Source organism: Oncorhynchus kisutch, linkage group LG21, assembly GCF_002021735.2.
Source record: "Oncorhynchus kisutch isolate 150728-3 linkage group LG21, Okis_V2, whole genome shotgun sequence".
NCBI classification, from domain to species: Eukaryota; Metazoa; Chordata; class Actinopteri; order Salmoniformes; family Salmonidae; genus Oncorhynchus; species Oncorhynchus kisutch.
Window position 1 is genome coordinate 23,655,455 of NC_034194.2, and position 20,539 is coordinate 23,675,993.

The window sequence follows — 20,539 nt, forward strand, 5'->3', positions numbered from 1 at the left end:
TAGGTCTGTAAATATCTGTCAAGCACTTTGTGACAACTGCTGATGCAAAAAGGTGATTATAAAAAACATTTGATTGTTTGATTGGTTATGAATATACTTTTGATTATCATTACACACATACCTCTATCAAACATTCACATACCATTCACATTCTATCTGACAAGGTCATTTATTGTGCAGTGTGTGTGTGTCTGTATGGTGAGGTTGTTACTCTGTAGTAGACTCCGTTGAGGTTGGCGTAGAAGCACTGGTTGTACCACCAGCCTCCGTGGGATATCTCAGCACAGATGTTGCCAGTGTCGGGGGTGCTGAAGCCCTGCTTGTCATGGTACCAGCTGAATGAGTCCTCCGTCGTCCCACTGAAACCAGACACATGGAGACAGTACTGGCTGTCCTCCCCATCCACACTGTATGGAGACACACACACACACGGACAAGCAGAAGTTAAAATGCCACCCAAAAGAGAATGTCTAGGTCATTCCAAATTCCATTAACAGTGTGTGTGTTTTCATTCAAATAAAAATTGAAAATCCACAGAAAATTACCATTTTGAAATGTCCAACTTCTGCAAAAATGTTAACCCACTCAACCCCAAGGTTTTCACAAGTTTTCACCATTGTTGTTAAGCCCTGGTTATTTTGTTGCTTTGGACAAGTAATTTTACTTATTTAATGCGATTAGTGATTAATTAAGGTTAATCAGGTTTAAGGTCTACCCTGAAATGTGAACTGGACTCTCGTTTTAATATGGTAAAACTATTTCTTTTGAAAAAGGAACATTGAACATTAATAGTCAAATCATAGTGTAGAAGCAGGTGAGATGGTTCTACTGTTTTTTTGGGGTGTTTTGTGTTGGAAAATTGAGTACATTGAGTATAACATGTCAACCCTGTTACTCATTGTAGGCTAGAAATGTTTTAACATGTTAAAATATTGTTGTTAAGCTTGCATTCAATTCCCCCTCCCTGTTCCACACAACAAGCTTCCATTCCCCCTCCCTGTTCCACACAACAAGCTTCCATTCCCCCTCCCTGTTCCACACAACAAGCTTCCATTCCCCCTCCCTGTTCCACACAACAAGCTTCCATTCCCCCTCCCTGTCCCACACAACAAGCTTCCATTCCCCCTCCCTGTTCCACACAACAAGCTTCCATTCCCCCTCCCTGTTCCACACAACAAGCTTCCATTCCCCCTCCCTGTTCCACACAACAAGCTTCCATTCCCCCTCTCTGTTCCACACAACAAGCTTCCATTCCCCCTCCCTGTTCCTCACAACAAGCTTCCATTCCCCCTCCCTGTTCCACACAACAAGCTTCCATTCCCCCTCCCTGTTCCTCACAACAAGCTTCCATTCCCCCTGTCACATGGGGAGTTACGGCTGATAAAGATTCAATTGTCAACCCTTTTACTGTCAACCCAGTCCCTTTTACAGTCCGTTTTCTAGTAATTTGTCTTAATTTAACCTCTTGAAGTTGGAAATGTTTTCTTAATGACAATGTTCAAATTACACTACCCATCACATTACCCAAAAGGCACTATATTGGTAGAATGTTTGTATCTAACCCCCACCTGAAGCTCTGGTAGAGGGCCTGTTTTGTCTCTAACCCCCACCTGAAGCTCTGGTAGAAGGCGTGTTTGTCTCTAACCCCTACCTGAAGCTCTGGTAGAGGGCGTGTTTGTCTCTAACCCCCACCTGAAGCTCTGGTAGAGGGCGTGTTTGTCTCTAACCCCCACCTAAAGCTCTGGTAGAGGGCGTGTTTGTCTCTAACCCCCACCTGAAGCTCTCGAAGAGGGCGTGTTTGTCTCTAACCCCCACCTGAAGCTCTGGTAGAGGGCGTGTTTGTCTCTAACCCCCACCTGAAGCTCTGGTAGAGGGCGTGTTTGTGCTTGTTGCTCCAGTCCTCTAGGTCAATCCTGAGGCTATAGTCTCCCTGGCTGGTCAGGTCATGGATGTGGTCGTTACCCAGCCAGAACTCAGAATGCATATCACCAAACCCGTCCTTATACTCCCTCCAGCTCCGGTCAAAGGTCACAGAGCCATCCACACGCCGCTGGAGCATCGTCCAGCCACCACCTGGGAGAAGGAGAGGATACGTATACATTAAATATGACATACACTACCGGTCAAAAGTTTTAGAACACCTACTTATTCAAGAGTTTTTCTTTATTTTTACTATTTTCTACATTGTCGAATAATAGTGAAGAGATCAAAACTATGAAATAACACATATGGAATCATGTAATAACCAAAAAGGTGTTAACCAAATCAAAATATATTTTATATTTGAGATTCTTCAAATAGCCACCCTTTGCCTTGATGACATCTTTTGCACACTCTTGGCATTGGTAGTGTACAAGTTATGTAAACACACATTATGAGGATATGTTATTGACTGATCAAACTGGTTCTTCAAACCACAAACCAACTCTGTTCATGTGTGACACTTGTGAGAGTATATAACCCTCACCCTCTGTCTCCATGTCACAGTAAACCTCGACAGGCATAACCCCCAGTGAAGGCACCACCGTGTAAAGACCAGAGCGCCTCACACCGTTATAGTAGATAGACGCACAATCTATAGGACAGTTCCTCACATGCTGTACCTCTGGCGGACAGAGAAAACACAGAGTGTTTCATCAGTATTTGACACAAACTTAAAAATGCAGTATTTGAGCAGAGATGAACAGGTGGGATATTGGACTCAGAGAATACTTTTAAAGAGGCTTGTCACCCCCTACTGGTAAATTGTAGACCTTGGCTCCAATGAATTGTAGATATGTTAAATAAGTCCAAAATAAGGCAATAATATTAACATATATATATAAATATATCTGATAGTGTGTGTGTGTGTGTGTGTGTGTGTGTGTGTGTGTGTGTGTGTGTGTGTGTGTGTGTGTGTGTGTGTGTGTTTATCAATAATGGGTGTCTATGTACCTGGATGCAGGGCCTCCTCTGAACTCATCTGAGGGCTGGTACCGACAATGTTGATCATACAGCCAGGGTTCCTCCGTACACTCTCTACCAGCCGAGACAGGTTATGGATCTGGGCCTAGAGAGACAGACGACAAGCTCTCAACATGTTTGAAAAATGTACTTCGATTATTACATTACTGGTACTATAAGATGTGTACTGTACTGTGTACCTGAAGGTCGTAGATGAGGGTCCCTTGTAAGTGCACTAGTGTGGTGGCCTCGGCATAGTGAGTCTCCAATTCATGGAAACGATGCTCCAAGGATGAGTTAATACGGGTCTTCTCCTCGCTCTGATATATATACACACACACACATTAAGACAACATTGCATGGATATGTACACAGAAAAGAATAAATTCCACAGCTGGCCATTTCAAAATCCATGCAAGTAATGGAACAATGCTTGAAAGTGTTGATGGTTTGACATATCTGGGTTTGAGGATATATTCTGAATGATCTTTTGAAAAGCACATTGATTATATTCGAAAAACAATTAACTATAAGCTTAGATTACTACACAGATCTAATAATTGTTTTACTTAATCCATTAGAAAGACCTTAGTAACTCAACTGCTGCTTCCTATAATAGACTATGGTGACATTCTCTATAAAAACACAACCACGACCTTACTTTATGAATGAGATGTAATTGATATCAATCTTTGAAGATTGATTCTTGGATGCCATTATAAGACACATCATTGCACAATGTGTGAATCACTAAATGGTGTGTCACTGTCTAACAGAAGACAACTGCATTGGTACCAATTTCTTTCTAAATGTATCTATTTAAATCTCTCTGTATCAGTGGAGGCTGCGGAGGGGGAGGACATCTCATAATGTCTGCAAAGGAGTGAATGGAATGATACCATTCCACGTATTCCGCTCCAGCCACTATCACGAGCCCGTCTTCCCCAATTAAGGTGCCACCAACCTCCTGTGCCCTGTATATACTCACTTTACAAGACACACACTACTCCTTTCAAAAACAGTAGCAATCACAAATTCTACGGGTATATCATGAGGTTGGAGTAAGATCTTTCAGATACAAAGGCCCAACTTACTGAAATAATTTACATACAGAAATCAGGACATTACAATCACACAGGGAATTTAAGAAAGGCCTTTTTCGAATGTTAAGAACAAACTGTGTTTTTAAGTAATAGAAACATCACCATGTGAAGATGTTTGTAAATATGTATCTCTGTATTATAGGTACTTGGTTGTATTAGTAGTGTTAGCAGTAGTTTTTATTAGTTGTATTAGTAGTGTTAGCAGTAGTTTTTATTAGTTGTATTAGTAGTATTAGCAGTAGTTTTTATTAGTTGTATTAGTAGTGTTAGCAGTAGTTTTTATTAGTTGTATTCGTAGTGTTAGCAGTAGATTTTATTAGTTGTATTAGTAGTGTTAGCAGTAGTTGTATTAGTAGTGTTAGCAGTAGTTGTATTAGTAGTGTTAGCAGTAGTTTTATTAGTAGTGTTAGCTGAAGTTTTTATTAGTTGTATTAGTAGTGTTAGCAATAGTTGTATTAGTAGTGTTAGCAGTAGTTGTATTAGTAGTGTTAGCAGTAGTTTTATTAGTAGTGTTAGCAGTAGTTGTATTAGTAGTGTTAGCAGTAGTTTTTATTAGTTGTATTAGTAGTGTTAGCAGTAGTTTTTATTAGTAGTGTTAGCAGTAGTTTTTATTAGTTGTATTAGTAGTGTTAGCAGTAGTTTTTATTAGTTGTATTAGTAGTGTTAGCAGTAGTTGTATTAGTAGTGTTAGCAGTAGTTGTATTAGTAGTGTTAGCAGTAGTTTTTATTAGTAGTGTTAGCAGTAGTTTTTATTAGTTGTATTAGTAGTGTTAGCAGTAGTTGTATTAGTAGTGTTAGCAGTAGTTGTATTAGTAGTGTTAGCAGTAGTTTTATTAGTAGTGTTAGCAGTAGTTGTATTAGTAGTGTTAGCAGTAGTTTTTATTAGTTGTATTAGTAGTGTTAGCAGTAGTTTTATTAGTTGTATTAGTAGTGTTAGCAGTAGTTTTTATTAGTTGTATTAGTAGTGTTAGCAGTAGTTGTATTAGTAGTGTTAGCAGTAGTTGTATTAGTAGTGTTAGCAGTAGTTTTATTAGTAGTGTTAGCAGTAGTTTTTATTAGTTGTATTAGTAGTGTTAGCAGTAGTTTTTATTAGTTGTATTAGTAGTGTTAGCAGTAGTTGTATTCGTTGTATTAGTAGTGTTAGCAGTAGTTGTATTAGTAGTGTTAGCAGTAGTTTTTATTAGTTGTATTAGTAGTGTTAGCAGTAGTTTTTATTAGTTGTATTAGTAGTGTTAGCAGTAGTTGTATTCGTTGTATTAGTAGTGTTAGCAGTAGTTGTATTAGTAGTAGTTGTATTAGTTGTATTCGTAGTGTTAGCAGTAGTTGTATTAGTAGTGTTAGCAGTAGTTGTATTAGTTGTATTAGTAGTGTTAGCAGTAGTTTTTATTAGTTGTATTAGTAGTGTTAGCAGTAGTTTTTATTAGTTGTATTAGTAGTGTTAGCAGTAGTTGTATTAGTTGTATTAGTAGTGTTAGCAGTAGTTTTTATTAGTTGTATTAGTAGTTTTAGCAGTAGTTTTTATTAGTTGTATTAGTAGTGTTAGCAGTAGTTGTATTAGTAGTGTTAGCAGTAGTTGTATTAGTAGTAGTTGTATTAGTAGTGTTAGCAGTAGATTTTATTAGTTGTATTAGTAGTGTTAGCAGTAGTTGTATTAGTGGTGTTAGCAGTAGTTGTATTAGTAGGGTTAGCAGTAGTTTTTATTAGTTGTATTAGTAGTGTTAGCAGTAGTTTTTATTAGTTGTATTAGTAGTGTTAGCAGTAGTTGTATTAGTAGTGTTAGCAGTAGTTGTATTAGTAGTAGTTGTATTAGTAGTGTTAGCAGTAGATTTTATTAGTTGTATTAGTAGTGTTAGCAGTAGTTGTATTAGTGGTGTTAGCAGTAGTTGTATTAGTAGTGTTAGCAGTAGTTGTATTAGTAGGTTAGCAGTAGATTTTATTAGTTGTATTGGTAGTGTTAGCAGTAGTTGTATTAGTAGTGTTAGCAGTAGTTTTTATTAGTTGTATTAGTAGTGTTAGCAGTAGTTTTTATTAGTTGTATTAGTAGTGTTAGCAGTAGTTTTTATTAGTTGTATTAGTAGTGTTAGCAGTAGTTGTATTAGTAGTGTTAGCAGTAGTTGTATTAGTAGTAGTTGTATTAGTAGTGTTAGCAGTAGATTTTATTAGTTGTATTAGTAGTGTTAGCAGTAGTTGTATTAGTAGGGTTAGCAGTAGATTTTATTAGTTGTATTGGTAGTGTTAGCAGTAGTTTATTAGTAGTGTTAGCGAGTAGTTTTTATTAGTTGTATTAGTAGTGTTAGCAGTAGTTTTTATTAAGTTGTATAGTAGTGTTAGCAGTAGTTTTTTATTAGTTGTATTAGTAAGTGTTAGCAGTAGTTGTATTCGTTTGTATTAGTAGTGTTAGCAGTAGTTTGTATTAGTAGTAGTTGTATTAGTTGTATTCGTAGTGTTAGCAGTAGTTGTATTAGTAGTGTTAGCAGTAGTTGTATTAGTTGTATTAGTAGTGTTAGCAGTAGTTTTTATTAGTTGTATTAGTAGTGAGTTAGCAGTAGTTTTTATTAGGTTGATTAGTAGTGTTTAGCAGTTATTAGTTGTATTCGTTGTATTAGTAGTGTTAGCAGTAGTTGTATAGTAGTAGTTGTATTAGTTGTATTCGTAGTGTTAGCAGTAGTTGTATTAGTAGTGTTAGCAGTAGTTGTATTAGTTGTATTAGTAGTGTTAGCAGTAGTTTTTATTAGTTGTATTAGTAGTGTTAGCAGTAGTTTTTATTAGTTGTATTAGTAGTGTTAGCAGTAGTTGTATTAGTTGTATTAGTAGTGTTAGCAGTAGTTTTTATTAGTTGTATTAGTAGTTTTAGCAGTAGTTTTTATTAGTTGTATTAGTAGTGTTAGCAGTAGTTGTATTAGTAGTGTTAGCAGTAGTTGTATTAGTAGTAGTTGTATTAGTAGTGTTAGCAGTAGATTTTATTAGTTGTATTAGTAGTGTTAGCAGTAGTTGTATTAGTGGTGTTAGCAGTAGTTGTATTAGTAGTAGTTGTATTAGTAGTGTTAGCAGTAGTTTTTATTAGTTGTATTAGTAGTGTTAGCAGTAGTTTTTATTAGTTGTATTAGTAGTGTTAGCAGTAGTTGTATTAGTAGTGTTAGCAGTAGTTGTATTAGTAGTAGTTGTATTAGTAGTGTTAGCAGTAGATTTTATTAGTTGTATTAGTAGTGTTAGCAGTAGTTGTATTAGTGGTGTTAGCAGTAGTTGTATTAGTAGTGTTAGCAGTAGTTGTATTAGTAGGGTTAGCAGTAGATTTTATTAGTTGTATTGGTAGTGTTAGCAGTAGTTGTATTAGTAGTGTTAGCAGTAGTTTTTATTAGTTGTATTAGTAGTGTTAGCAGTAGTTTTTATTAGTTGTATTAGTAGTGTTAGCAGTAGTTTTTATTAGTTGTATTAGTAGTGTTAGCAGTAGTTGTATTAGTAGTGTTAGCAGTAGTTGTATTAGTAGTAGTTGTATTAGTAGTGTTAGCAGTAGATTTTATTAGTTGTATTAGTAGTGTTAGCAGTAGTTGTATTAGTAGGGTTAGCAGTAGATTTTATTAGTTGTATTGGTAGTGTTAGCAGTAGTTGTATTAGTAGTGTTAGCAGTAGTTTTTATTAGTTGTATTAGTAGTGTTAGCAGTAGTTTTTATTAGTTGTATTAGTAGTGTTAGCAGTAGTTTTTATTAGTTGTCTTAGTGGTGTTAGCAGTAGTTTTTATTAGTTGTATTAGTAGTTTTAGCAGTAGTTGTATTAGTTATTTTTATTAGTTGTATTAGTAGTGTTAGCAGTAGTTTTTATTAGTTGTATTAGTAGTGTTAGCAGTAGTTGTATTAGTAGTGTTAGCAGTAGTTGTATTAGTAGTGTTAGCAGTAGTTTTTATTAGTTGTATTGGTAGTGTTAGCAGTAGTTTTTATTAGTTGTATTAGTAGTGTTAGCAGTAGTTGTATTCGTTGTATTAGTAGTGTTAGCAGTAGTTGTATTAGTTGTATTCGTAGTGTTAGCAGTAGTTGTATTAGTAGTGTTAGCAGTAGTTGTATTAGTTGTATTAGTAGTGTTAGCAGTAGTTTTTATTAGTTGTATTAGTAGTGTTAGCAGTAGTTTTTATTAGTTGTATTAGTAGTGTTAGCAGTAGTTGTATTAGTAGTGTTAGCAGTAGTTGTATTAGTAGTAGTTGTATTAGTAGTGTTAGCAGTAGATTTTATTAGTTGTATTAGTAGTGTTAGCAGTAGTTGTATTAGTGGTGTTAGCAGTAGTTGTATTAGTAGTGTTAGCAGTAGTTGTATTAGTAGGGTTAGCAGTAGATTTTATTAGTTGTATTAGTAGTGTTAGCAGTAGTTGTATTAGTAGTGTTAGCCAGTAGTTTTTATTAGTTGTATTAGTAGTGTTAGCAGTAGTTTTTATTAGTTGTATTAGTAGTGTTAGCAGTAGTTGTATTAGTAGTGTTAGCAGTAGTTGTATTAGTAGTGTTAGCAGTAGTGGTATTAGTTGTATTAGTAGTGTTAGCAGTAGATTTTATTAGTTGTATTAGTAGTGTTAGCAGTAGTTTTTATTAGTTGTATTAGTAGTGTTAGCAGTAGTTGTATTAGTAGTGTTAGCAGTAGTTGTATTAGTAGTGTTAGCAGTAGTTTTTATTAGTTGTATTAGTAGTGTTAGCAGTAGTTTTTATTAGTTGTATTAGTAGTGTTAGCAGTAGTTGTATTCGTTGTATTCGTTGTATTAGTAGTGTTAGCAGTAGTTGTATTAGTAGTGTTAGCAGTAATTGTATTAGTTGTATTCGTAGTGTTAGCAGTAGTTGTATTAGTAGTGTTAGCAGTAGTTGTATTAGTAGTGTTAGTAGTGTTAGCAGTAGTTTTTATTAGTTGTATTAGTAGTGTTAGCAGTAGTTTTTATTAGTTGTATTAGTAGTGTTAGCAGTAGTTGTATTAGTAGTGTTAGCAGTAGTTGTATTAGTAGTAGTTGTATTAGTAGTGTTAGCAGTAGATTTTATTAGTTGTATTAGTAGTGTTAGCAGTAGTTGTATTAGTAGGGTTAGCAGTAGATTTTATTAGTTGTATTAGTAGTGTTAGCAGTAGTTGTATTAGTAGTGTTAGCAGTAGTTTTTATTAGTTGTATTAGTAGTGTTAGCAGTAGTTGTATTAATAGTGTTAGCAGTAGTGGTATTAGTAGTGTTAGCAGTAGTGGTATTAGTTGTATTAGTAGTGTTAGCAGTAGTTTTTATTAGTTGTATTAGTAGTGTTAGCAGTAGTTGTATTAGTAGTGTTAGCAGTAGTTGTATTAGTAGTGTTAGCAGTAGTTTTTATTAGTTGTATTAGTAGTGTTAGCAGTAGTTTTTATTAGTTGTATTAGTAGTGTTAGTAGTAGTTGTATTAGTAGTGTTAGCAGTAGATTTTATTAGTTGTATTAGTAGTGTTAGCAGTAGTTGTATTAGTGGTGTTATCAGTAGTTGTATTAGTAGTGTTAGCAGTAGTTGTATTAGTAGGGTTAGCAGTAGATTTTATTAGTTGTATTGGTAGTGTTAGCAGTAGTTGTATTAGTAGTATTAGCAGTAGTTTTTATTAGTTGTATTAGTAGTGTTAGCAGTAGTTTTTATTAGTTGTATTAGTAGTGTTAGCAGTAGTTTTTATTAGTTGTCTTAGTGGTGTTAGCAGTAGTTTTTATTAGTTGTATTAGTAGTTTTAGCAGTAGTTGTATTAGTTATTTTTATTAGTTGTATTAGTAGTGTTAGCAGTAGTTTTTATTAGTTGTATTAGTAGTGTTAGCAGTAGTTGTATTAGTAGTGTTAGCAGTAGTGGTATTAGTTGTATTAGTAGTGTTAGCAGTAGATTTTATTAGTTGTATTAGTAGTGTTAGCAGTAGTTTTTATTAGTTGTATTAGTAGTGTTAGCAGTAGTTGTATTAGTAGTGTTAGCAGTAGTTTTTATTAGTTGTATTAGTAGTGTTAGCAGTAGTTTTATTAGTTGTATTAGTAGTGTTAGCAGTAGTTTTTATTAGTTGTCTTAGTGGTGTTAGCAGTAGTTTTTATTAGTTGTATTAGTAGTTTTAGCAGTAGTTGTATTAGTTATTTTTATTAGTTGTATTAGTAGTGTTAGCAGTAGTTTTTATTAGTTGTATTAGTAGTGTTAGCAGTAGTTGTATTAGTAGTGTTAGCAGTAGTTGTATTAGTAGTGTTAGCAGTAGTTTTTATTAGTTGTATTGGTAGTGTTAGCAGTAGTTTTTATTTGTTGTATTAGTAGTGTTAGCAGTAGTTGTATTCGTTGTATTAGTAGTGTTAGCAGTAGTTGTATTAGTAGTGTTAGCAGTAGTTGTATTAGTTGTATTCGTAGTGTTAGCAGTAGTTGTATTAGTAGTGTTAGCAGTAGTTGTATTAGTTGTATTAGTAGTGTTAGCAGTAGTTTTTATTAGTTGTATTAGTAGTGTTAGCAGTAGTTTTTATTAGTTGTATTAGTAGTGTTAGCAGTAGTTGTATTAGTAGTGTTAGCAGTAGTTGTATTAGTAGTAGTTGTATTAGTAGTGTTAGCAGTAGATTTTATTAGTTGTATTAGTAGTGTTAGCAGTAGTTGTATTAGTGGTGTTAGCAGTAGTTGTATTAGTAGTGTTAGCAGTAGTTGTATTAGTAGTGTTAGCAGTAGATTTTATTAGTTGTATTAGTAGTGTTAGCAGTAGTTGTATTAGTAGTGTTAGCAGTAGTGTATTATTTTTGTATTAGTAGTGTTAGCAGTAGTTGTATTAGTAGTGTTAGCAGTAGTGTATTAGTTGTATTAGTAGTAATAGAGACAGTAGATCTAGCTGGTCTGTCATAATATAATAGAGACAGTAGATCTAGCTGGTCTGTCATAATATAATAGAGACAGTAGATCTAGCTGGTCTGTCATAATATAATAGAGACAGTAGATCTAGCTGGTCTGTCATAATATAATAGAGACAGTAGATCTAGCTGGTCTGTCATATATAATAGAGACAGTAGATCTAGCTGGTCTGTCATAATATATAGAGACAGTAGATCTAGCTGGTCTGTCATATAATAGAGACAGTAGATCTAGCTGGTCTGTCATAATATAATAGAGACAGTAGATCTAGCTGGTCTGTCATAATATAATAGAGACAGTAGATCTAGCTGGTCTGTCATAATATATAGAGACAGTAGATCTAGCTGGTCTGTCATAATATAATAGAGACAGTAGATCTAGCTGGTCTGTCATAATATAATAGAGACAGTAGATCTAGCTGGTCTGTCATAATATAATAGAGACAGTAGATCTAGCTGGTCTGTCATAATATAATAGAGACAGTAGATCTAGCTGTCTGTCATAATATAATAGAGACAGTAGATCTAGCTGGTCTGTCATAATATAATAGAGACAGTAGATCTAGCTGGTCTGTCATAATATAATAGAGACAGTAGATCTAGCTGGTCTGTCATAATATAATAGAGACAGTAGATCTAGCTGGTCTGTCATAATATAATAATAGAGACAGTAGATCTAGCTGGTCTGTCATAATATATAGAGACAGTAGATCTAGCTGGTCTGTCATAATATAATAGAGACAGTAGATCTAGCTGGTCTGTCATAATATAATAGAGACAGTAGATCTAGCTGGTCTGTCATAATATAATAGAGACAGTAGATCTAGCTGGTCTGTCATAATATAATAGACAGTAGATCTAGCTGGTCTGTCATAATATAATAGAGACAGTAGATCTAGCTGGTCTGTCATAATATAATAGAGACAGTAGATCTAGCTGGTCTGTCATAATATAATAGAGACAGTAGATCTAGCTGGTCTGTCATAATATAATAGAGACAGTAGATCTAGCTGGTCTGTCATAATATAATAGAGACAGTAGATCTAGCTGGTCTGTCATAATATAATAGAGACAGTAGATCTAGCTGGTCTGTCATAATATAATAGAGACAGTAGATCTAGCTGGTCTGTCATAATATAATAGAGACAGTAGATCTAGCTGGTCTGTCATAATAATAGAGACAGTAGATCTTCTGTCATAAATAATAGAGACAGAGATCTAGCTGGTCTGTCATAATATAATAGAGACAGTAGATCTAGCTGGTCTGTCATAATATAATAGAGACAGTAGATCTAGCTGGTCTGTCATAATATAATAGAGACAGTAGATCTAGCTGGTCTGTCATAATATAATAGAGACAGTAGATCTAGCTGGTCTGTCATAATATAATAGAGACAGTAGATCTAGCTGGTCTGTCATAATATAATAGAGACAGTAGATCTAGCTGGTCTGTCATATATAATAGAGACAGTAGATCTAGCTGGTCTGTCATAATTAATAGAGACAGTAGATCTAGCTGGTCTGTCATAATATAATAGAGACAGTAGATCTAGCTGGTCTGTCATATATAATAGAGACAGTAGATCTAGCTGGTCTGTCATAATATAATAGAGACAGTAGATCTAGCTGGTCTGTCATAATATAATAGAGACAGTAGATCTAGCTGGTCTGTCATAATATAATAGAGACAGTAGATCTAGCTGGTCTGTCATAATATAATAGAGACAGTAGATCTAGCTGGTCTGTCATAATATAATAGAGACAGTAGATCTAGCTGGTCTGTCATAATATAATAGAGACAGTAGATCTAGCTGGTCTGTCATAATATAATAGAGACAGTAGATCTAGCTGGTCTGTCATAATATAATAGAGACAGTAGATCTAGTGGTCTGTCATAATATAATAGAGACAGTAGATCTAGCTGGTCTGTCATAATATAATAGAGACAGTAGATCTAGCTGGTTGTCATAATAAATAGAGACAGTAGATCTAGCTGGTCTGTCATAATAATAGAGACAGTAGATCTAGCTGGTCTGTCATAATATAATAGAGACAGTAGATCTAGCTGGTCTGTCATAATATAATAGAGACAGTAGATCTAGCTGGTCTGTCATAATATAATAGAGACAGTAGATCTAGCTGGTCTGTCATAATATAATAGAGACAGTAGATCTAGCTGGTCTGTCATAATATAATAGAGACAGTAGATCTAGCTGGTCTGTCATAATATAATAGAGACAGTAGATCTAGCTGGTCTGTCATAATATAATAGAGACAGTAGATCTAGCTGGTCTGTCATAATATAATAGAGACAGTAGATCTAGCTGGTCTGTCATAATATAATAGAGACAGTAGATCTAGCTGGTCTGTCATAATAATAGAGACAGTAGATCTAGCTGGTCTGTCATAATATAATAGAGACAGTAGATCTAGCTGGTCTGTCATAATATAATAGAGACAGTAGATCTAGCTGGTCTGTCATAATATAATAGAGACAGTAGATCTAGCTGGTCTGTCATAATTAATAGAGACAGTAGATCTAGCTGGTCTGTCATAATATAATAGAGACAGTAGATCTAGCTGGTCTGTCATAATATAATAGAGACAGTAGATCTAGCTGGTCTGTCATATTATAATAGAGACAGTAGATCTAGCTGGTCTGTCATAATATAATAGAGACAGTAGATCTAGCTGGTCTGTCATAATATAATAGAGACAGTAGATCTAGCTGGTCTGTCATAATATAATAGAGACAGTAGATCTAGCTGGTCTGTCATAATATAATAGAGACAGTAGATCTAGCTGGTCTGTCATAATATAATAGAGACAGTAGATCTCTAGTGGTCTGTCAATATAATAGAGACAGTAGATCTAGCTGGTCTGTCAATTATATAGAGACAGTAGATCTAGCTGGTCTGTCATAATATAATAGAGACAGTAGATCTAGCTGGTCTGTCATAATATAATAGAGACAGTAGATCTAGCTGGTCTGTCATAATATAATAGAGACAGTAGATCTAGCTGGTCTGTCATAATATAATAGAGACAGTAGATCTAGCTGGTCTGTCATAATATAATAGAGACAGTAGATCTAGCTGGTCTGTCATAATATAATAGAGACAGTAGATCTAGCTGGTCTGTCATAATATAATAGAGACAGTAGATCTAGCTGGTCTGTCATAATATAATAGAGACAGTAGATCTAGCTGGTCTGTCATTATAATAGAGACAGTAGATCTAGCTGGTCTGTCATAATATAATAGAGACAGTAGATCTAGCTGGTCTGTCATAATATAATAGAGACAGTAGATCTAGCTGGTCTGTCATAATATAATAGAGACAGTAGATCTAGCTGGTCTGTCATAATATAATAGAGACAGTAGATCTAGCTGGTCTGTCATAATATAATAGAGACAGTAGATCTAGCTGGTCTGTCATAATATAATAGAGACAGTAGATCTAGCTGGTCTGTCATAATATAATAGAGACAGTAGATCTAGCTGGTCTGTCATAATATAATAGAGACAGTAGATCTAGCTGGTCTGTCATATATAATAGAGACAGTAGATCTAGCTGGTCTGTCATAATATAATAGAGACAGTAGATCTAGCTGGTCTGTCATAATAATAGAGACAGTAGATCTATGCTGGTCTGTCATAATATAATAGAGACAGTAGATCTAGCTGGTCTGTCATAATATAATAGAGACAGTAGATCTAGCTGGTCTGTCATAATATAATAGAGACAGTAGATCTAGCTGGTCTGTCATAATATAATAGAGACAGTAGATCTAGCTGGTCTGTCATAATATAAAGAGACAGTAGATCTAGCTGGTCTGTCATAATATAATAGAGACAGTAGATCTAGCTGGTCTGTCATAATATAATAGAGACAGTAGATCTAGCTGGTCTGTCATAATATAATAGAGACAGTAGATCTAGCTGGTCTGTCATAATATAATAGAGACAGTAGATCTAGCTGGTCTGTCATAATATAATAGAGACAGTAGATCTAGCTGGTCTGTCATAATATAATAGAGACAGTAGATCTAGCTGGTCTGTCATAATATAATAGAGACAGTAGATCTAGCTGGTCTGTCATAATATAATAGAGACAGTAGATCTAGCTGGTCTGTCAATTATAATAGAGATTTTCTGTCTGTAATATATAGAGACAGTAGATCTAGCTGGTCTGTCATAATATAATAGAGACAGTAGATCTAGCTGGTCTGTCATAATAATAGAGACAGTAGATCTAGCTGGTCTGTCATAATAAATAGAGACAGTAGATCTAGCTGGTCTGTCATAATATAATAGAGACAGTAGATCTAGCTGGTCTGTCATAATATAATAGAGACAGTAGATCTAGCTGGTCTGTCATAATATAATAGAGACAGTAGATCTAGCTGGTCTGTCATAATATAATAGAGACAGTAGATCTAGCTGGTCTGTCATAATATAATAGAGACAGTAGATCTAGCTGGTCTGTCATAATATAATAGAGACAGTAGATCTAGCTGGTCTGTCATATATAATAGAGACAGTAGATCTAGCTGGTCTGTCATAATATAATAGAGACAGTAGATCTAGCTGGTCTGTCATAATAATAGAGACAGTAGATCTAGCTGGTCTGTCATAATATAATAGAGACAGTAGATCTAGCTGGTCTGTCATAATATAATAGAGACAGTAGATCTAGCTGGTCTGTCATAATATAATAGAGACAGTAGATCTAGCTGGTCTGTCATAATATAATAGAGACAGTAGATCTAGCTGGTCTGTCATATATAATAGAGACAGTAGATCTAGCTGGTCTGTCATAATATAATAGAGACAGTAGATCTAGCTGGTCTGTCATAATAATAGAGACAGTAGATCTAGCTGGTCTGTCATAATATAATAGAGACAGTAGATCTACTGGTCTGTCATTTATCAGACATAGATCTGGTCTGTCATAATATAATAGAGACAGTAGATCTAGCTGGTCTGTCATAATATAATAGAGACAGTAGATCTAGCTGGTCTGTCATAATATAATAGAGACAGTAGATCTAGCTGGTCTGTCATAATATAATAGAGACAGTAGATCTAGCTGGTCTGTCATAATATAATAGAGACAGTAGATCTAGCTGGTCTGTCATAATATAATAGAGACAGTAGATCTAGCTGGTCTGTCATAATATAATAGAGACAGTAGATCTAGCTGGTCTGTCATAATATAATAGAGACAGTAGATCTAGCTGGTCTGTCATAATATAATAGAGACAGTAGATCTAGCTGGTCTGTCATAATATAATAGAGACAGTAGATCTAGCTGGTCTGTCATAATATAATAGAGACAGTAGATCTAGCTGGTCTGTCATATATATAATAGAGACAGTAGATCTAGCTGGTCTGTCATAATATAATAGAGACAGTAGATCTAGCTGGTCTGTCAATTATAATAGAGACAGAGATCTAGCTGGTCTGTCATATATAATAGAGACAGTAGATCTAGCTGGTCTGTCATATATAATAGAGACAGTAGATCTAGCTGGTCTGTCATAATATAATAGAGACAGTAGATCTAGCTGGTCTGTCATATATAATAGAGACAGTAGATCTAGCTGGTCTGTCATAATATAATAGAGACAGTAGATCTAGCTGGTCTGTCATAATAAATAGGTTGTATTAGTAGTGTTAGCAGTAGTTTTATTAGTTGTATTAGTAGTGTTAGCAGTAGTTGTATTAGTTATATTTTTATTAGTTTGTATTAGTAGTGTTAGCAGTAGTTTTTATTAGTTGTATTAGTAGTGTTAGCAGTAGTTGTATTAGTAGTGTTAGCAGTAGTGGTATTAGTAGTGTTAGCAGTAGATTTTATTAGTTGTATTAGTAGTGTTAGCAGTAGTTTTTATTAGTTGTATTAGTAGTGTTAGCAGTAGTTGTATTCGTTGTATTAGTAGTGTTAGCAGTAGTTGTATTAGTAGTGTTAGCAGTAGTTTTTATTAGTTGTATTCGTATTGTTAGCAGTAGTTTTTATTAGTTGTATTAGTGGTGTTAGCAGTAGTTTTTATTAGTTGTATTAGTAGTTTTAGCAGTAGTTGTATTAGTAGTGTTAGCAGTAGTGGTATTAGTTGTATTAGTAGTGTTAGCAGTAGATTTTATTAGTTGTATTAGTAGTGTTAGCAGTAGTTTTTATTAGTTGTATTAGTAGTGTTAGCAGTAGTTGTATTAGTTGTATTAGTAGTGTTAGCAGTAGTGTTATTAGTAGTGTTAGCAGTAGTTTTTATTAGTTGTATTAGTAGTGTTAGCAGTAGTTTTTATTAGTTGTATTAGTAGTGTTAGCAGTAGTTGTATTAGTTGTAGTGTTAGCAGTAGTTGTATTAGTAGTGTTAGCAGTAGTTTTTATTAGTTGTATTAGTAGTGTTAGCAGTAGTTTTTATTAGTTGTATTAGTAGTGTTAGCAGTAGTTTTTATTAGTTGTCTTAGTGGTGTTAGCAGTAGTTTTATTGTTTATTAGTAGTGTTAGCAGTAGTTGTATCTTGTATTAGTAGTGTTAGCAGTAGTTGCATTAGTAGTGTTAGCAGTAGTTTTTATTAGTTGTATTAGTAGTGTTAGCAGTAGTTTTATTAGTTGTATTAGTAGTGTTAGCAGTAGTTGTATTAGTAGTGTTAGCAGTAGTTGTATTAGTAGTGTTAGCAGTAGTTTTTATTAGTTGTATTAGTAGTGTTAGCAGTAGTTTTTATTAGTTGTATTAGTAGTGTTAGCAGTTGTTATATTCGTTGTATTAGTAGTGTTAGCAGTAGTTGTATTAGTAGTGTTAGCAGTAGTTGTATTAGTTGTATTCGTAGTGTTAGCAGTAGTTGTATTAGTAGTGTTAGCAGTAGTTGTATTAGTTGTATTAGTAGTGTTAGCAGTAGTTTTTATTAGTTGTATTAGTAGTGTTAGCAGTAGTTTTATTAGTTGTATTAGTAGTGTTAGCAGTAGTTTTATTAGTAGTGTTAGCAGTAGTTGTATTAGTAGTAGTTTTATTAGTAGTGTTAGCAGTAGATTTTATTAGTTGTATTAGTAGTGTTAGCAGTAGTTGTATTAGTTGTATTAGTGGTGTTAGCAGTAGTTGTATTAGTAGTGTTAGCAGTAGTTGTATTAGTAGGGTTAGCAGTAGATTTTATTAGTTGTATTAGTAGTGTTAGCAGTAGTTGTATTAGTAGTGTTAGCAGTAGTTTTTATTAGTTGTATTAGTAGTGTTAGCAGTAGTTGTATTAGTAGTGTTAGCAGTAGTGGTATTAGTTGTATTAGTAGTGTTAGCAGTAGATTTTATTAGTTGTATTAGTAGTGTTAGCAGTAGTTTTTATTAGTTGTATTAGTAGTGTTAGCAGTAGTTGTATTAGTAGTGTTAGCAGTAGTTGTATTAGTAGTGTTAGCAGTAGTTTTTATTAGTTGTATTAGTAGTGTTAGCAGTACTGTTTATTAGTTGTATTAGTAGTGTTAGCAGTAGTTGTATTCGTTGTATTAGTAGTGTTAGCAGTAGTTGTATTAGTAGTGTTAGCAGTAGTTGTATTAGTTGTATTCGTAGTGTTAGCAGTAGTTGTATTAGTAGTGTTAGCAGTAGTTGTATTAGTTGTATTAGTAGTGTTAGCAGTAGTTTTTATTAGTTGTATTAGTAGTGTTAGCAGTAGTTTTTATTAGTTGTATTAGTTGTTAGCAGTAGTTGTAAGTAGGAGTGTTAGCAGTAGTTTTATTAGTAGTTAGTTGTTTAGTAGTGTGAGCATAGATTTTATTAGTTGTATTTAGTTTGCAATTAGTTGTATTAGTGGTGTTAGCAGTAGTTGTATTAGTAGTGTTATCAGTAGTTTTATTAGGTAGGGTTGCAGTAGATTTTATAGTTGTATGTGTAGTTGTTAGCAGTAGAATTTTATTAGTTGTATTGGGTAGTCCGTTAGCAGTAGTTGTATTAGTTAGTGGTTAGCCAGTAGTTTTTCATTAGGTATTATTGTAGTGTTAGCAGTAGTTTTTATTAGTTGTATTAGTAGTGGTTACAGTAGTGTTTTTATTAGTTGTCTTAGGTTGGTGGTTAGCAGTAGTTTTTATTATTTGTATTAGTAGTGTTAGCAGTAGTTTATTAGATTTGTATTAGGTAGTGTTTAGCAGTAGTTGTATTAGTAGTGTTAGCAGTAGTCGTGTAATTAGTGTGTATTAGGAGTGTTAGCAGTAATTTATATTAGTTTGTATTAGTAGTGGTTAGCAGTAGTCTTTATTAGTTGTATAGTAGTGTTAGCAGTCAGTTTATTCGTTGTATTAGTAGTGTTAGGCAGTAGTTGTATTAGTTAGTGTTAGCAGTAGTTTTTATTAGTTTGTATTCGTTTGTTGGCAGTCAGTTTTTATTAGTTGTATTAGTGGTGTTAGCAGTAGTTTTTTGTATTAGTAGTGTTAGCAGTAGTTGTATTAGTAGTGTTAGCAGTAGTTGGTATTAGTTGTATTAGTAGTGTTAGCAGTAGATTTTATTAGTTGTATTAGTAGTGTTAGCAGTAGTTTTTATTAGTTGTATTAGTAGTGTTAGCAGTAGTTGTATTCGTTGTATTAGTAGTGTTAGCAGTAGTTGTATTAGTAGTGTTAGCAGTAGTTTTTATTAGTTGTATTAGTAGTGTTAGCAGTAGTTTTTATTAGTTGTATTAGTAGTGTTAGCAGTAGTTGTATTCGTTGTAGTGTTAGCAGTAGTTGTATTAGTAGTGTTAGCAGTAGTTTTTATTAGTTGTATTAGTAGTGTTAGCAGTAGTTTTTATTAGTTGTATTAGTAGTGTTAGCAGTAGTTTTTATTAGTTGTCTTAGTGGTGTTAGCAGTAGTTTTTATTAGTTGTATTAGTAGTGTTAGCAGTAGTTGTATTAGTTATTTTTATTAGTTGTATTAGTAGTGTTAGCAGTAGTTTTTATTAGTGTGTATTAGTAAGTGTTAGCAGTAGTTGTATTAGTAGTGTTAGCATTAGTGGTATTAGTTGTATTAGAGTGTTAGCAGTAGATTTATTAGTTGTATTAGTAGTGTTAGCACAGTAGTGTTTTTATAGTTGTATTAGTAGTGTTAGCAGTAGTTGTATTCGTTGTATTAGTAGTGTTAGCAGTAGTTGTATTAGTAGTGTTAGCAGTAGTTTTTATAGTTGTATTAGTAGTGTTAGCAGTAGTTTTTTATTAGTTGTATTAGTAGTGTTAGCAGTATTGTATTCGTTGTATTAGTAGTGTTAGCAGTAGTTATTTAGTAGTGTTAGCAGTAGTTGTATTAGTTGTATTAGTATGTGTTAGCAGTAAGTTGTATTAGTTGTATTAGTAGTGTTAGGATAGTTTTTATTAGTTGTGTATTAGTAGTGTTAGCAGTAGTTGTATTAGTAGTGTTAGCAGTATTAGTAGTAGTTGTATTAGGTAGTGTTAGCAGTAGATTTTATTAGTTGTATTAGTAGTGTTAGCAGTAGTTGTATTAGTAGTGTTAGCAGTATTAGTAGTAGTTGTATTAGTAGTGTTAGCAGTAGATTTTATTAGTTGTATTAGTAGTGTTAGCAGTAGTTGTATTAGTGGTGTTAGCAGTAGTTTTTAATCGTAGTGTTAGCAGTAGTTGTATTAGTAGTGTTAGCAGTAGTTGTATTAGTTGTATTAGTAGTGTTAGCAGTAGATTTTATTAGTTGTATTAGTAGTGTTAGCAG

At 33.7% G+C, this 20,539-nt stretch overlaps 1 protein-coding gene across 1 annotated transcript in view; it reads right to left on the minus strand.

Annotated features, from left to right (window-relative positions):
• The window catches only part of LOC109875743 (angiopoietin-related protein 7-like), a 60,192-nt gene that overhangs the window by 2,091 nt on the left and 37,562 nt on the right, over nucleotides 1-20,539 (minus strand). The window contains exons 3-7 of the mRNA XM_031800152.1: nucleotides 3,144-3,263; nucleotides 2,935-3,049; nucleotides 2,468-2,605; nucleotides 1,857-2,073; nucleotides 212-407 (exon numbers count right to left, since the gene is read on the minus strand). Of these exons, the coding sequence (XP_031656012.1) occupies nucleotides 212-407; nucleotides 1,857-2,073; nucleotides 2,468-2,605; nucleotides 2,935-3,049; nucleotides 3,144-3,263 (786 nt within the window). The remainder of the gene's footprint in view (nucleotides 1-211; nucleotides 408-1,856; nucleotides 2,074-2,467; nucleotides 2,606-2,934; nucleotides 3,050-3,143; nucleotides 3,264-20,539) is intronic.